Here is an 18,700-nt window from a genome sequence, read left to right on the forward strand (position 1 = left end):
GAAAAGAGAAATATACGTATACGTATGTATATGATAATGTGTAATTCAATAGTTGTAATAATAGAAATAAGGTTCTATCCTTAGTCAATAGGAATAGTATTTTGTTGCAAATTTATATGTTCAATAATCTGTTGTAATAATAGCATAATAATTAGGTATATGTATAAGTAAAAATGTTAAAAATTTTCATAGTAATATACATATGTATGTCAACTATTATTTAGGAGAATAAATGTATTTTTAATAGCTTGCGTTTGGTTATTGTGAATTCCGATGACGCGAACAGATTTCGTCCTATTTCTATAAGATACGCCGTACAGCCGTCTACTTGGCAGATTATAAAAATAACTATTTCCGCCATTACCATTTCTTTCTAAAACAGGTATACAGGATTTTTCTTTGTTTTTCTTCACTTCTTTAGTAAATATTCACAAATCACCTCCAATTTCAGTAATTTTTAATATATTGTCAGTCTTCATCTTGAGTAGCGTCGTAAAGATCTTAGTTGGGGTTTTTACACAAGTTTACACAAAAGTATGTAATATTCTGGACGCTATTTGCGAACTGCATTTAAGAGAGTGTGAATAACCGAGATTTTGTTAAGGTAACCCGGATCTAATCCAAACTCATTTCTCATTAATTTTATTAGGTTTTGGTTCGATAAGATTAGATTTTTTTCGGGATGTAGATGAGGGGGTATGCACGCTTTTACTTATCAATACAGGTAGTATCAATAAGTAAAACGATTACTAGTTACACCTTTTGTGTAAACTTTCTTCTGGCAATAAATTTTTAATAAACGACGATCTCCAACCAAAATTTTCACGACACTATTCAGAGTGATGATTCTGTGACATAATAAAAAATGTTAGCTTCCCATTTCACTAAACCTACCCAATGAAAGAACTAGCTATATTTTTAGAGAACTTCGTAGACGAGGGTATTTTCGAATCTTTATTCAAAAGCGTAGATTCCACCCAAACAGATTACAAACAGAGACAAGTTGCTCTTTGTAATAAAGGATTAGGATTTGATCCAACTGCAGAACCTAGCGCAAAACATTGGCTAATTGCCAATAATATCTGACATAATATAACGCATAATCGCAGATACGACGTATTGTTAAGTAAATAAACATAAAATTCAAAGTAATTTTTATGTAATTCATATTGCGAGTCATTCAAAGACAGATAAAGGAAAGAAGTGCGTAGATTTACGCAGATAAACGAGAGTCTATTCGTTTGCTAAAAAAGATTGACATTCCACTTTTCATTAAAGCGTATTATTTAATTTATTGACATTGAAATTTTTAGCAGGTTTAAATGTCAATAAATCAGAAATCTGTCAAAGGTAACACGAAGAGGGGGATGAGAGAGAGAGAGAGAGAGAGAGAAGAAAAGAAGGAATCATGGAAAAGAACATTAAAAGAGGGTTGTCAGCTGCAACCTTAACACAATTCTATTTTTTTCGATGCATTAGGCCGTGTGCCGAAAATGACGCAATCAAAGTGGTGACCGCGAGAGGAGGCGACGTACGTATACGTATACGTAAAATTCGCTCCCTCTCGTGCGTGTACCGAAAGAAAGAGAAAGATGGATCGAAGTGGGGTGGAACGATCATAGTAGAAGCTGAAGAAGAGTCTCGGCGAACGGATAGAATCGTACGTACCTTCATCGTGGCTGCAGTGGTGGATCTTTCACTCTGGTGCGCACGTTAACAGATTACGACAGATAGCAACCGTACGTGCAGCAATTCGTTTGTCGACAAGAGTTCAACGAAAGGTACACGTAGCACCGACGAACGAGCGAATTTTTAACCGAAAAGAAAAACGAACTGAAAGGAAAAATGGTGTACGAGAGCGACTTCTATACAACCCGACGACCCTACTCACGGCCTCTCGTTTCGTCCTACAGCATCACGGTCAGTATATATGGGGTTGTTGAAAGAGCGGGATGAAGTATGTCTTAATAATGTTTTGCTGGATGGCACTAACGTCGAATAAGAGCGTCGAGTGTAACTCGGAAACACTTTAACCGAACCACCCTTGTTCGGACTTTTTTTCGATCCGGAGTCAACGTTTTGTTTCTGGGAAAATTTCTGTCAAATTTTCGAAGATATTTGTATGCGCGACAGTTTCACCATTGCTAACATATTATATTTGCAAAATCGATAAAATTGCGAAACATTGGCTCTTTAACGATCGAAAGATCGACACTCCTTGATTACCCGTTCGTTTGCGAAATCGATCAACGACAGGCACGATATCAACCACGATACAAATACGATCTAAACGAATCGTTATTGCTGTCGGCGGATCGAGTTCGATGCATTTCGAAGTCTCTACTTCCACACTGTATTCCGATAAATATTGTTATTCGTTGTTACCACTTTTGTCATTGTTATTACTGTTATTGTTTAACAGTTTTTTGAACCTCGAAACATGCACTCGGTGTCTCCTAGAAATCAAATAAATATTTAATACGAGTCAATTACACGATTACTGTTAGCAGAACCTACACACTTGAATTAATATGCAAACTTGACAAGTATATCAGTTAAAAAGAGTTAAACGTATAACTGCACGGTAATAACTTCCAGTTTACGGAATTAATTTTACCTGCACCAAATAAGCTCTGACACGAGTTACCCGTCGACTTAAACGGACGGAAAAAAATTACTTGTTGAATGATTTGTTTTCAAGACACCCTCGTTGTGCCCGTTTTGAATCTGTTTTGTATGTATATGTTACGCCCTATAGTAACCAGGGTTTCATCGGCTATGTATCAATTGTACTTATTGTTTCATGTGCCTGTTTGTGTCAATTCTTCAAATATTAAATGATGAGAGATATTTTCGATCCGAAATAAGATTTATCTACAGAGGAGACAAATAATAAAATTCGCAAAAGTTGTTGTAAACTTTTACTCGAGACTGACGATTATTTCATTACAACGGTTATTTTTATTCTGAAATAAAAAAATTGAAAACTGATATAATCGAAGTGATTTGCGAGTAGGGAAATTAGAGAAAAGCCTATTCATAGCGGTGCAGCCATTTTCCGGGACTTCGTCGCGTTAAACTTAGATGCCGCACGACCCGGCAAATTTTGGATCCGTGAACACGAAAACGTATATGGGCTGACAAATCTATCATACGACAAAAATCAACTGAACAGAGTATATATAAAAATGCAAATGAACGAATTGTACAAATGTAACTGAGTTACAAGTTTGGGCAGAATCAGTAACAGAAGGAATCATTTATCGAGAAATATTAGTGAAATGTTGTTGTAACAACGTGTTATAGTCGTAGTGACTTCTTCGACAGTTTAGATTATTGGGCTGTTCCATTGTTGATCATGCATCCATCAATGGTACCGTTAAAAGCTGACCTAAATACTTAACTCCTCGGTAATTCTAATTATGTTCGAGAGATCTTCACCGAGGCCTCTAACTCGAGCATCTCGAACGATTTCAATGACAAAGAGGTTGACGAAACAACACGCCAACGAGGAAACATCTTTCGATGGTTGAAGATGTTATTAAAACATTTTCCGTCTTTCTCCGTTTCAGTAGAGGGGATTTGTGAGCATCGGTGTTGCGTTACTCTGCCCTAATTTAGACTCCCGACGAACCAACGACGTTGACTCCCACCACAAAAGTTAAAATTCGTCACGGAAATTCATACATGATTTCTAGTGACCATACTTGCTTCCCAGATTTTGTGTCGCAGCAGTTCATGTTTCTCATTGTTTCGTGACTATTGCTCAAACTGCTCGCAATTAGAATCGGTAATATAACTTGATATCTATTTTTATCGAACGTCGTTCCAGCCCAACGAAATGGACAGAGAAAAAGAGAATCCTCTTCTTCTTGCGTTGTACTTAGATCTTAAAATAACGATTCCTCCGCATGTAGGAAGAGGGGTAATTAGACAGACCGTGTCTTTTGTGACACTTTCGTGATGACTAAGAGAGAGAGAGAGAGAGAATAAAAATAATTTTTATGGAAAGTTGCACAAGCGATCGCACGAAAATATTTAAAGTGAAAGAAAATCCTGCAACACGAATGAATGTATTTGTAGAGATGATATAAGGAGGGGTTGTGCCGTAAAAAATCTCGATCGACATCAACGATTCGGAATGTGCGGAGGCGAATATGGGGGCGCGAGATGTTGCGTTCCTTGTATACCATTCACGATGCTTTGATCTATTTTTACACAAGGATAAGAAACATATACTGTGGCAGAAAATAATATCGCGTCAAGAATCATCGCGGGGAAGAGAAAGAAGATAATATTTATACTCTCTTTATACTCCAGAGTAACTGTCATGACACACGCACGATTTTCAGACGGGAATGTCATGACTTTTACTAGTATAATATCAACGATCGATACACATAGCATAGAGATAATACGGAAGAATGGTGTGGAAGTGAAGATATCGAAAGGAACAAAGTTTTTGATCGACGCTCGACGACGAAAGGGAAAACGATGTCGAATAAGAAAAGGAAGCAATTGAATGGGGCAGAAGTTAAACGCATCTCGAACCTGATGAAATTTACAGAAGCAGGACTACTTTCCGTGGGAAAAAGTGCCGTTTGTTCCACGACCATCCCTGGTACCAGAACCATTCACCGTTTGGGGACGCAAGAAACAAGATCCAAAAAAAGAATTTTATCAATACGTTACCCTGAAGGACAAGGAGGGTGTCGTGCGTGGTAAAAATCCCGCGAGAGAAGACCATACTCGACAGTTGGTGGATGGTGGCGCAGTGTCAAAGGTCAGCCTGGACGCCGCGACTGAACTGGCAACTAAGGGTCACGTTTTCGAGAAAGGAGTGCTTTCTAGACAACCAGCTACTAAAAGACACATCGTTCCTCCCGCTAGTGGTCGTACTAAGATACTGATGGCACTCCAAACGCCTTCTTGGTACCGATTTTAACAACACCGTTGCGAGTAAATGACGTTTGATTGGAAACAAATGATATTTTTTTTCATTTTGTAAAAAGATAATCTAAGAATTCGACACGACTGACAGATATTTTAATATGCTGCTTCGTAGAACTTGGAATTAATTCAGTGACGAATATTAGGACGATTAATTTTGGTCGGTTTAGAAATTTTTTTACCAGTCTTTACTCTTCTTTCTTTGAATTTTATCTTGGCATTTCCTTAGAGCGACATTCTCACGAAGATTAGAGTTTTACAATCGACGATATACTCGTAATAGCTCAAATCTTTCCCTTTTGTACAAATTTTACACGAACCTGATACTTTCGTGTTATTTCCTTTTTTAGCCCATACAAATATACATATACACAGACAAACATCTTGTTTTCCATAACCATGAACGACTATGGAAATTATGGATTGCTGCTTTATACATGTACTACCGTTGCTTTACTTTTCGTTTTCTTGTTCGTTTACTTTGTATGCACATCGAACAAATAAAGTGTTTCGATTTCGAAAAGCGTGTTTACTGGATTCATTACTACTCAAGATATGTTTATCTAAACGCGTTAAGTCGAAGACCTTGAGTCGAACAATACCCTGTTCTATAATATACAATAATAATCGTATCTCAGTGATATTGTTTGTGAAAAGAAGGAGGAAACTGATTAAGAATACATTTCTGCTATAGTACTATCGACGTCTGGGTCATGAACTTATTTCATATCGGTATTACAGATAGTTGGAAGATTAAACTTCCTATTAAGCTTAAATATCGATGCAGGTGAGCAAAGTTGACAGAGAATATGACCAAAAGTTTTAGGTCGAAAGCTAAAGTTGAAACGAGACACCGAGATGCACTCGTGCATATGAGCGAAGAATACGAACATAACGTAGACACTATTACATTACGTTATCCATGTGTTTCTTGGCAAAGGCTAATTCAGTTGCTCAACGTTGCACTCTAGAGTGTCCTGAATATCTCGGCAAGGAGACATTATTAATGCATACGTGTACCGCTCTACGTTTATAATTGGCCCGCACGTTGTGTGTCTACAGATAGATCGATATATGTATTATCACAAAATATCTTAGCGATTCCTTTACTTTTTTCTTCCGCATTTTAACATACGTAGTTATATCGTAGATTCAAACAATATAACCCAAATCTTAACGTTCTCAATCTCCAAAAAGTCCACCCACCGCTTCGTCTGAATTCTTAAAAGTAACATTGGCAATGATCAACGATTAATGGATCGTGTCTCGTTTTAAGCGTTTTAATCGATATTTCGATGATAACGATTCAACTACACGAGGCAAGATGAATCGGACGAAGTACCGGTTGTATTTTTTATTCCATTAATACTATACCGTGATACGCGATACGTCCTTTTCTCCAGTACATGTTATTCCAAAACGGAGAACAGAGCCAGCCAAAATTCAGTTTCAAACGGGTAAAACGCAAGAATGACAGAACGATTGCGCAAAACGTTTGATTCAAAATTCGATCAAAATTAAAAAATCAATTACCCGCAACAAATCAAACTGCAAATATTTAAGATGCAATGGAATCCGCTCGCGAAGCTTGTAATTTTTTAACTTGGGAGCTTCCATGATCGCTCCAAAAAAAAAAAAAAAATCGTAACGTTTGATCCATTTTTGCTGTTCGATCGCGTTGCTTCGCGACTCACGAGACGCGCGATAAACACAGTATATAGAGAGAAAAGTGCGATATGTGATCAAGATGTTTTAGTAAAAAAATGAAAAAGTTCTGTTCTCCGGAAATGCCTGTTCTCCACATTGTTGACCTTGTGTAACCCGAATCTGTAGACGCCTCGGCATTATGTGGTCCGTGACTATCCGGAAACCGGGGTGAGGGCTGCTCAAGAGCAGTACAGCTATGCCTACACCAACACCAGCTCATCGAGTTCCTCCTCCTCTACGGATCCGTACTCGTACAGCCGCCGTCCGCAGAGGACTAGCTACACCGAAGAGAACGTCGTCAAGAGGGAGAGCGGACCGTACGGATCGTATTCGACCGAGAGGTCATCTAGGACATCGAGTGGTGGCGGTCCTGGAAGCTATCATTCCTCTTACGAGTCCCACACTTCCGGTCGTTTACCTGGCGGTACCACTTACCGCCATTTCTCCTACCGCGTCTAAATTCCCGACCGGATGGCCTTCGATATTTTCGTTTCACCGATTTTGATCAAAGAATGATTTAACATTGAATTTCAATTACATCTTCAACACCTAAGTTATATAGATACGAACATTGATTTTGGTGAAACGAAAGAACCGTCGACTTACGTTTTTAATTACTTACTCGAATCTATTCGAAGCTTCATCGAAGCGAATCAATTCGGACGAAGTATATAATTCGATAGGAAGACGGGGTTCAGGTTTTTTCTTTTATTTGCATCGTCTAAATATCGCCGCTATACGGTATTTGAAGCAACACGTACTACTTATATTATATTACTGTGAAAACGAATTTTGTAGCTGTACTTAGATATTCCGTAGACGCGATAATTATAAAACACCGTTAAATACATTGCATTAATAGTTAAACGACACACTGAATATTGTAACGATGATTATGTGAATCTTTGTTTCGATTGAAATAATAAATTCAAAAGTACCGCTTTACTTATTTCGTGCAATATTTGATCGACTTTGTTCGATGGATCCAACGTGTAGGATTTGTTTCGTAGTTATCGATTCTTTCTACTTATCGATTGTACGTATGGGAGTGTTTTTTTTTTTTTTGCTTTCGCATAGCAAATCAACAGTTTTATATCCGTGCAAGCATAATTTCGTTTCTTCTAGCGTGTGCAATGATAGTGTGAATTAATGAAAGAGAACGCATTAGTATCTTTGCGATCAAAATAAAATTATAAAGATAACTCGTCAGTATATCAACTATATTCGAATATAATGCGAACGTTCACTTTTGTGTATCAAACTGCTAACTGTGACTAACACCTAAACCCATCTCAATAGACACACAACGCGACAATCGGCCAAATTACTTGTTACAAATGATCGAAAATTCATTACAACTGTCGTAGCATTACTTTTTTCCGTCAAAGGTACACTTTTCCTTGCATTTCCTTCTTCCCGTTACGTATCGCTTTCTATCGAGAGAATACATGATCGATTCGACCGATGATCACTATTTGATAATACGCACGTGTGTAAACAAGGAAATAAAGGAATAAATAAAGAGAAACATAAAAGAGAGTGCCGAAAGGGATACTATACTGCAAACGTTACTAACTGGCTGTTGTTCTTCTTCTTTCTATTTATTCTGCTTCCTACGTGACTCCTCGTCCCCTGCCGCTGCTGGATTGCGCCCGATATCGTCGAAAATCGATTAAATGAAACACAAAACATTCATCTTTATAAATACAACCGAAACGGAACAGCAGGACCGGCCGATTACCTTACCGATCTCCACGATTCTTCAGGTAAGTAGCATGGAATTGACGCTAATGGACAAGAAACTAGCTCGCTTGCGAAAATGTTCACGGAAAGTGTTGAATTGCAAATGCGAAATGCGGCAAGTGCGATTTCTTCTTGTTTTGTTAAACGACGCTTTTCTGCTTATTTCATCCGCACTATTAAACCATCGTTCGATCGTCACGTCGATCGCTAGAATTTGGCCGAACTGGCTCCTCTTCGATTAACCAAACTCATCATCTATCGCTATTCATTTCCGTAAATCAAGGAAAATATAGAAACGTGCACGCGTTCATCGATTCTTCTTACAATTAGCACGATCGCACACAGGTAAATGCTTTACTATCTCTAGTTATCATGGAAACAGCTGGAACATTGTTGCACGTAGCGATCACGGTAATCGTGATTATGTATCTAATCGATTGCCTATTGCGCTCTGCTGCTAATCGCTCGAACGAATTTATGGAAACGAATGAGGAACAGAAAAGAGAAAGGGAGAAAGGGAGAGAGAAAGAAGGCGAGAATGAGAAAGATCGTACGCTTAAATGGAGCTAGTGCGAGCTTAAGAAGAGTACGCTTGTGAGAAGCTAATTGTCGCTGATGCCGCTGGGAACGTAACAATTAGTCGACGTATTAGTAAAGCAGAGTTCGTGCCTCTAGTTGAGAAGCATTCCTCGCATGCCATACGTGGCTCATAAACGGCTCGTGACTGTAATCCACCTGCCGTACCATACCGTGTACCATGGCGGCAGTCTGATACCGATAAGAGTTCATGCGCGCGTACGTCCCAGCGTCCTTGCAGCTGAGATCAACAGGATACGCAACCTGACAAGACCGTCGACCGAATCCTACACGGAAAAGTATCTTCGATCCAAGGATCACATCGTAAGTCTGCCACGTTTCTCGTGATATCTGTTCAGTGCAAAACAGCGTCATCATTCGTGGCCATTAGCATGAGCGTCATCCAGTCATCATCCATGTCATCGATCGTATTACACCGATCATTGTCGTCGTCGTGTCTCTTCACGATTTCAACTCGTCTTCGACACGCAACATCTGGCATCCTTGTTCGGCGGAATCGCGTCGTCTTTTTAATGGACATCTCGAGAAATGTAGAGCTTTTACACTTCTATGATCGATACTTGACGAGTCGCACTTGACTCTGCGAGCATTGTTAATTCTTCGAACAGCCTGTACGAATTTCGTGTTGGGAGGACTACGCTCGGAGCATGCTTAACACCTGAAATTCATAGCTTCTCGTATCGTATCTTTGTCGCGTCTCTTCATTCCAGAATATAGAATTTAATCCAATAGAGTCGGTCAACTGGATTAACCGAATAACGAACAAATCGTAGTAGATATATATATATATAATTCCTCTCGTAAGAGAGTGGTCCTTCGTTCGATGTATATTTTACGTGTGTCTCTTCGCAGTACTTCGACGACGAGGCGAGGGAAATACGTGCGAGAGTGGATTCTCTTCTTCGACGAGTTCACGTCTTCATTCCACGAGCCGTAGCAAGGTATTTAAGCAGCGATTGTTATGCGGTTAGAACGAAAATGAAAGCAATTCTAGAGTACGATTCCAAGCATTTGTTAGACGATCGAATCGCGTAACGATTATATCATTTGACGAAATATATCATTTGACGGCACGATAATACGAACCGTTTAATTTTTAGCGACTTCGCGGAAGAGATAATACCAGAACGTATGGGCAGCGGGGATTACGTCCGTCGACTAATCTCTGGGAAACACAACGCGAAGAAAGACACGATAGAGCCGATTTCCTGGTATGATGTGCCCGATCGAGGTAACTTCGGTAATCTGGCTTGCGTTAAATATGTCGCCGGCAAGCCACAATCGGTCAGGAAACCCTACTTCAAGGTTGCTGATTTACGTCCTTCGGACGTCAAAAACGATGTCAATTTTCTGAGTTACTACAGCAAGAACCGCGAGGCGGCGGCTAACGCCTGTGAGTAATTTCGATATACAGACGCGACGCCACGATTATTTATACTTAATGCAACGACGGTTACGAACACCATAACTGACAATCGGACACAGACGACACGTATGACGATTCGAGAAAAGAAAAACTCTCGAGTGCACTAGCTTTCCTTTGCGATCGACGTCTATATGAAGCAGACGGTACAAATCAACCAATAATTTACTGAATTCGAACACGAAACATGTAGAAACAATAGGAATACGTAGTAGTACGTTATAGCGGGAAAGTTTAATGCGCGAATGACGCTAATCATCTCTCTCGAAATATAACGTGCAATTATAAATGCAAAGCGATTTCTTACTATCCGATGTGGATAAAGAAGAAAAAGAATTAGAATGTCATTTGGCATTAATCTCGCTCGCGCTCTGTTATCACATATATCTTGAAGAAAATTTTGGAAAATAAAAGCGGCCATGTGACGCCGTTGTGTGTACGTTTTTTTTGGTTTTTTCTCTCCCGCTCGGTTTTCTACTTTTTCTTCTCTTTTTTGGATGGATTGCCATTGATCCGCTCTATCTGACAATTTTTGCTGTGCTGTGTTATTCTTATATTTTAGCGTATTTTTCCTCGTTCGTTACGTAGTTTCCTCTTTATCTTTTTTTTCCTCGTATTTTGTTCGTGGCTGTACATTTCTGTTATATTATATATATATATATATGTATATTGTGTCTAATGAAACATGTATGTAGCGACGAAGGTGTGAGACAGAACATTGTTTTTTTCCTCGTCTATGCTGCATCGAACGGTTCCGTACGTTTTTCTTTTCTTACTTTGTTCATCTTCATCGTCACCGCGCACATTAACGGAATAAACGGCAATCACGACGATACGCGGCTTGAAACTGGAAACCGAAAAGAAAGCAAGATTTTGCACGAAGACAAACTTCAGTATCAGGCAGAATCGGATGACTGGGACACGTACACGCGGGTAAAAATGGCAGAGAAGAACCAGTTCGGCTTTTTTCAACGTTTCAGGCAAAGGATGGAGGGATCGAGTTCCAGAGCTATACGAAGATCCAACAAAAAACAAAAAGAAGGAGGAGGAAGTGAAAGAAAACGAGACACCCGCAGAGGAGTGACTACGCTCGCGTTAAATATCGTTCCACTTTTTAAATCTACGAAACTACCGCCTTTTAATTTGGGAACGCACGTTCCCGCTTCTATACAAAGATGACTCGCGCAACATGTTCTTTATTCTAAGATCGATCGCGTGTGAAAATCTTTACCGAAAGTATTTCTGCCTGAGGTAAAAACCCGAGACTGATAGTCGAGTATTTCATTAAAAGTTAGACACGTCTATGTCGACTTAATTCGATTTCTATGAATGATAGTAATTTCGTAATAGCAGTTACGAGTAATCGTTTGTATCGTACTGTTTGAGCAAAATTTCCTTTCTTTGAGAAATTTCTACGCACGATTCGAGTAATCTGTAATTATATTGGATGTTAATACGATGTTCATTATTTCGTTTCTCGTTGAATCTGTTCGACCTTGCCAGAAAATGTCCAAATAAATTAAGCATAACCGATGATTAAAACAGCACCGTGAATTGTTCCCCTTGCACAAAAATCGGGAAATTAGAAGAAGTGGCTTAGCAGTGAATGCATTGCTTCGAGGTAAGATTCCTTACGTGCTTTACCTACATTTCTAATAATTAGGCCGGCTGACATTTTGTTTCTGAAGTGAAGTTGAGTGGTTTTCGGTTGTTGAAAAGAAACATTAATTTTAATAGTAACAGTAACGACACTGTAACGACAAGAGCGATATCACAGTATCGTACAATCTTGCATCAAAAGGGACGAAAGAGTCTCGCACGAGTTCATTTCGTGCTACGAGCGCTATCTAAATATAATCCTAATGAAAATGTAATTTGTAACACAAACGAACGTGAAATTCCCATCGGAGAAGCAAATGCTACTCAAGTTGAAACATGTTAAGTATAAACCGTGTGTTTTTATTCATTGACCATCGTATTACGATCATCGTTACCACGTATGTATAATCGGAGACAAACGCAAAACCGAGATAAAACGAGGACAACAATCCGATTCATCGTTTCTGCAAATCGTATTACGTCGTAATATTTCGTCGTAAGAGGAAATATCATAAATCGCAGAAATAATTTCATCGCCGATATTCTCGAATTCAAAGATTTTTAATATTCTAATTCATTGGTCGCACACCATCGTATGTGTAAATATTAATTTGCTTTATCTTTGTAAAGCATCCTATCCGTGTCGATAGGATATGGTGAATTAACAAATACGTTTTGTATCGTAACACACTTCCCAAATATTGCCCTGGCTAACGTTTTAATCGCAGCTTTACTCCGCGTTTTCACTCGTGTTTATTTCAGATACAGAAATATAGCCTCGCAGGAATCTTGATCGTTAACTGAATATTTACGTTTCGTATTATTCTATAGCGCCAGATGTGCCGATGACGGAAAGAGAATTACGGAAGGGTCAGTAATATTTCTCACTAACTTTCGTCGATAAATGCAACCTGTACATGTTATTTCGTTGTCCTTGTTCACGTAGTTTGACAAATTTTAGCGCGAGCGTTGCAACCTGATTTGGATGAATCAACGCTGAGGAAAGGTACGATTCTTCTTGAAATTCCAAGTGTTCATGTTCCATAAAAACATGACATCGTGATCGTTCCATGTGTCTTGTAGAAATTAAAACAGATAAAGAAACGGAATCAAAGCCAGAAAAGAAACGTGGATTTAAGCGAGGAAAAGCGGAAACGAAGGGAACAGAGGACGAAGCAACCAAAGCTTCGACATTGCAATCTGTAAAGGAGCCAGAACCGGTAAACGAAACTCAATCTAAACCGGAAACTATAAAAGAGGCTGAATTTGCATCAGAAATTGCGAAACAACCCGAACCCTTGCAAGAATCCGAACTCAGCAAACAACCTGAACCTGTAAAAGCACCTAAATCCGCGAAAAAAGTCAAACCTGTGAAAGAAGCGAAACCTTCGAAGGAACCTGAACCTGCGAAAGAACTGGAACTTGCGAAGCAACCCGAACCTGCGAAGGATCCGGAACCTACGAAGGAACTGGAACCTGCCAAGGAACCAGAGCCTTTGAAGGAACCAGAGCCTGTGACGGAAACGGTGTCTGTGGAGGAGCCGGAACCTGTGAAGGAAGCGGAACTTGCGAAAGAAGTACAACTCGCGGAGAAAACAGAACCCGTGAAGCAATCAGAACCGGAATTAGAAGCTATAAAAGAGCCCGTGAAAGAATCCGAATCTGTGAAGGAACCTGAGCCACTTGGAGAACCTGCGAAATCGTTAGAACCGGAATTAAACTCGGAAAATCCAGCGGAATCTATACAAGCGGTTACGGAAGCCTTGCAAGAGTCAGAATCAGAAGCAGTTCAAGGGCCGCAACCGATATCCGAGCTAGAAACCAATCAAGAATCTACGCCGAAAGCAAGTTCAGAACCTCAAACTACAGAAGGTGTAAGTGAGTCGGACGAAACAGACGAAAAGAAGGCGACAAATAAAGTTGGTATGTTGATCCGAAAAAGAAGTTGCCTAAGAATTGATAAAAAAAATTGTAGGTAGACATACCGAGTCAGCTGGCGAGTATAAAATGTAACCAGATGATTATGATTATTATTATAGTGTACAATTATTCCCAAATCTATTTTATGTTGCATGATATTCGTTTTGTATCGTATATAATTCCTTTGTTCGGTCTTTGAAAACGTACCGTAATGTATTGTGCGCGAGACGTTGCACAAATAGAAGTTGGTCGATTTAAAATTAGGATTTTTAAGCAAGGAAAATTTTGATCGGCCAGTTAATGAGAAGATTTTCATTTCAGTGAAACACGACAAGGAAGAGGCGGTTAAAAGAATAGAGGAATACCTTGTTAAAGCTGTTGAGGAGGCAAGGTGCGTAGTTTTTAGTAAAATTGGCACGTATCGGTAGTTACGATATTATGTAAGAAACGAGACTGTTGGCGAAACGATTAACATCATAACATTGAACTCGGCCAGGTAACCTGTTAATCGATTTGCAATCGACATACTAGCCAAAATTTCAACCTCTGTCGAACTGAAATCGTAATTGAGCTGGCGGAACGCGGGTATCTAATAATGACGCTATAATCGAGCACTGAAAATATTTCATGCGATCATTCCATGATTTGTTATAGGACTGAGGAAGAAAAGAAACAGGCTGCCGAGGAAGAAATAGCAAAACTCGAAGCGGATGAGATGAAAGCATGGGAAGCATTGCAGGTAGCGCAGGAACGTTTGGCGCATCTTGACGAAATTGTCGAACAAGAAAAAGCCGAAGCCGAAAGAAAAGCCGAGGAGGCGAAAATCGAGGCTAATCGATTGGAAACAGAAAGAATACTCGAGGAAGAAAGGTATAATTTATGCATTAGAAGAAGATATGTGTTTTTAAATTGTGAATCACGTACGATGTAATTGATGCATAATTTTGTATATTAGGAAAATAGCAGAAGCTAGAACAACAGCTCTGTTGAAGGAACAGGAGCGAATGATCATAGAGGAAGAACTCGAGAAGGCTCGTGACCAAGAGGAAACAGAGATAAGGTTAGCGAATGTTACGTTCGACGATCCAGACGAAGTGAAAGACATCGAGCATTTTCACGACGATGTGATAACCAGCGATATCACTGATCAAGAAAGGGAAGAAAGGCTCTGTGATCCAGTTACAGATGACGATACGAGGGTAAATACCAATTTTCAATAACTAACAACGTCTCGACAACTCACGAGTAACGATTAACCCGCAACTACTCGCAGCTTCCTCGCAACTGCAACTAGTGGCAACTCAGTCGTAGCTACAACTACTGACTACTGATTACTGACTACTGATTAGTGATTACTGATTACTGACTACTGACCACTCTCTCCACTAAGATGTTCTTTTTATACCAGACTTTTTGGTATTACTACAACGTACACGTGCTTTACAGCTGTTGATCCAAGATGGTCAAGTACATCTTTTTTAATTTCCCAATGTCCCAAAGGGCTACGGGATTATGACCTATCGAAATTATCCCTTCCTCCCGGTCTGTCAGCGCTTTTACTACTTTCTGCCTGTTTCAACGGTTTTTCCTCGATACTACATATAATATTAATATTATATCTTATTTTTGCTATTTTCTACGAAGGTCGAAGATGATGTGCAAGAAGAAGAACGTTTTGAGATGACACAAGATCCTTTCGTCGAGGAACCAGAAGGAGCGGAAAGCAAACCTGTAACCGGCGGGAATGCCGTCGAAGAATCGCCAAACATCGAAGAAGTAACGTCTGGTGGAGAAGAGAGTTTCGAATGGGCTGAAGAAGATGCTTAAAAACTTCTCAGAAATTACGTCTCCTCCTTACAAACATTAGGTACATGCTATCATTGTCGCGTTCCGAGTATTACCATTGCATCTCATTAAATCGCGTATAATAATAGGATGAACATTAGTCAATTTCGGGTATCGTCAAACGTCGTTCAATTTAAACCGTTTTAAGTCTTTTTTTCTCCTTTATCAGCTTCAAACTACCTGCATCTATTGTTAATGCGTACGTATGGTTCATTGCTGTCGAGACAGAACCACCGAATCGAGAATGAACATCGATTTTTGTTGGTTTGTCTATAGCAAAGACTTTATGGTTAAATATCGTATGAAAATGATCCTCTCAATGAACTTTACATTACTATATTTATTTAACATTACGTCCATCATCAAACGATTTTATATTATATTCTTACACGTAAATCTAATTGTATAGATCACAAATACAGATATGCAAATAGAGCGGCAGAGATACGAGAAAGAAAAAGGAAAAGCAAAGGAACGAGGAAACGAAAAAGAAAAGGAGAAAGGAAATGATTATTTATTTCCCAGGCGAAGAAATTGCTTAGTGAATGTTCCAATTATATAGAGTATAGAGACTATTGTATAATATCGTCGTATTTATTTCCTGTAATTTATCTTCCTGTATACGCTTATTCTAACGTTTCACTTAATCGATATCAGAGAATGCTTTCCTAGGTCTTACGTAACGTATAAATAATGTATACTACAATTGCGAATGAAAACCAGTATGTAAGAAATTATTAATTTCATATCGGTTATGCTGGAAATGGAAAGTCGACAGAATTTTATAATAACTATGCAAAATTAAATAATTAAATAATTATGCAAAATATTACCGCAGTGTTTTGAATGGTAGCCTTTTTAGCGTGTTTTTTTACGAAGAAAACCAGAAATACGTGGCGAACAACATATATATATCTATCAATTGTCATGATGTTCCTACACTTTATTCGCACAGTGCTTTTCGTATTTCTAGCACGCTCTGTATATTCACATAATATTTATTTCGATTACACCTCTATAACAATAAAAATTAACAAATGAGTATTCGAGAAGGATATATTATTATCACCTTCACATTTCCCTTTATTCACATCTGTCCATTTCTAGGTACATCTACATCTATAAGACTGTGGAAATTTCATTTCTAGGTACATCTACATCTATAAGACTGTGGAAATTTCATTTCTAGGTACATCTACATCTATAAGACTGTGGAAATTTCAAAACCGATTTTTTTTTTGTAATTTCAAATCCTACGTCGAACATGAACATCGCAAAGTTATTTTTACGGTAAATCCTGATTGCGTAAAATAGAGAAAATGAAAACATGGTAGAACGAAACGATTCGTTAAACCGTTTTATAGCTGTTGAAGTTTATCTCGGAATAGAATAGAGGGGAACCAGTGGATAAATGTATAATAGAAATATATTTAAGTATAGGTACAAGTATGCTAGTCCTGGTCCGCACCCTTGCAGCGTTACTTTATAATAGAGCTCCGAACCTTTTCTTTTCTAACTCCAAGTCCTATACCAAATGCAAACGTTTATAATACTAGTTTGTGCCTTCCTATCCTTATCTTTACCTAAACTTCATCTTCAATATTATTATTCTTTTAATCGATGTTAAAAAAATAAATGCCACAATTATAAGGTCGCTTTCATAGGAAGAACAATCGCGTATATCTCGACTTTCGTTAATATTACATAATATCGTTTCTAGTACAAAGACCGGGCAAATCTATGTTAAAAAACACATACATACATACATAAATTTTACTGGTACATTGTGAGCATCGATAGCGGATCATAATTTCTTCAGAATTAACGCTAGCCAAAGGGCGGAACACAAGATACGATCATCGAACGTTATCATATTTATACGCTACTCTAGAATCACGTGAAACGTCAAACGTCAAGGAAAAATGGTATTTAATTAAAAAAAAAATGTTCATAACGTTCTAACTAAGATATAAATGACGAATGACGTTGAATCAAATGCCATACGATTAATTGTATCGATTGGTTGATTTTCAAAACGAAAAACCGTAACCGACAAGGCAAAATCGTTTGTACAAGGCAGGAGGGTCGTAATCAGGAAACCGATGATCGTCCTAAACGTCCGTCGACGGTACGTTGGCCTACCGGTACTATCATAATTTTCAGAAATGAGCGCTGAGATTAGAGAGAATTGACGTCATCGTCGCGACAATAAAAAGAGGGATTCGCGTTCGTTCGTCCGTCCATTCGCAGAGAACGATGTGTATACATATCACTGAATCGTCGTCGGCAATGAATCGTCGAGAAAGCAGGATGCAACGTAAGCACAAATATGCATGTATGGATATACATATATATGTATATATATATACATAAATTTGGAGTTACACATTGAAAACGTTGCGGTTGAACGCATTATTTTTCAATTAAGGGACGTCAATGGCAAACGTCAAGATCTTTTAATAAATTTTCTCGGAATATTGGATATCTTGATTTTCCCTTACTCGTTCAAATATTTAGGAATTTCGATCGTTTCACCACTAAATATGTACATCTTTGTTCTTCTTCCTCCATCACGCAAACGTCAATCGTAATAAACATTCAAGCGATATTTATGGAAGTCTTTATAAACAGCGCATTTACGTCGTCTCGCATGATAAATGATATATGCAGTACTAATATTTCTAAAGCGAGTTATATCCGTAAAACTGAAAGATTTTAAACAGCCATCTTCGTAGTATCACCCCGTTCTGTGTGCACGACATTGACAATGAATTGTGTGAATAGTGCGGCGCGAACGTAAGCACAAACGGGACCTTAGAAAAGTCGATTCACCGATGGAACCGTGCTCTCTTGTGAAATATACGAGTACAACAGCTCCTTCTCTTCGACGATTCAAGAATCTCCGAATTTCACGAA

At 38.7% G+C, this 18,700-nt stretch overlaps 1 protein-coding gene across 6 annotated transcripts; it reads left to right on the plus strand.

Moving 5' to 3' along the window:
- The first annotated feature begins 1,592 nt into the window (after positions 1-1,592).
- Positions 1,593-16,828, plus strand: LOC117205051 (proteoglycan 4-like). Of its 6 annotated transcripts, XM_033443105.1 has the most exons (13): positions 1,593-1,920; positions 8,382-8,423; positions 9,076-9,300; positions 9,850-9,938; positions 10,098-10,390; positions 12,851-12,889; positions 12,981-13,025; positions 13,103-13,942; positions 14,261-14,330; positions 14,594-14,809; positions 14,895-15,138; positions 15,584-15,806; positions 16,194-16,828. In XM_033443105.1, the coding sequence occupies exons 1-12, from the start codon at positions 1,846-1,848 to the stop codon at positions 15,764-15,766; spliced, it is 2,361 nt and encodes a 786-aa protein (XP_033298996.1). In that variant the 5' UTR covers positions 1,593-1,845; the 3' UTR covers positions 15,767-15,806; positions 16,194-16,828. The 6 variants fall into 6 exon arrangements, with proteins under 6 accessions (XP_033298996.1, XP_033298995.1, XP_033298998.1 ...); XM_033443104.1 differs by having other exon boundaries at positions 15,584-16,828; XM_033443106.1 differs by having other exon boundaries at positions 1,595-1,920; positions 8,385-8,423; positions 15,584-16,828.
- Positions 16,829-18,700: the final 1,872 nt, after the last annotated feature.

Source organism: Bombus bifarius, unplaced genomic scaffold (assembly GCF_011952205.1).
Source record: "Bombus bifarius isolate JDL3187 unplaced genomic scaffold, Bbif_JDL3187 scf7180000007986, whole genome shotgun sequence".
NCBI classification, from domain to species: domain Eukaryota; kingdom Metazoa; phylum Arthropoda; class Insecta; order Hymenoptera; family Apidae; genus Bombus; species Bombus bifarius.

Bases quoted from the DNA above. Each gene is read 5' to 3' on its own strand.
- LOC117205051 (XM_033443104.1), top strand. From the start codon at position 1,846: ATGGTGTACGAGAGCGACTTCTATACAACCCGACGACCCTACTCACGG. The intron at 9,301-9,849 runs GTAAGTCTGCCA...GTCTCTTCGCAG, and splicing joins TTCGATCCAAGGATCACATC to TACTTCGACGACGAGGCGAG. The intron at 13,943-14,260 runs GTATGTTGATCC...TTTTCATTTCAG, and splicing joins GAAGGCGACAAATAAAGTTG to TGAAACACGACAAGGAAGAG.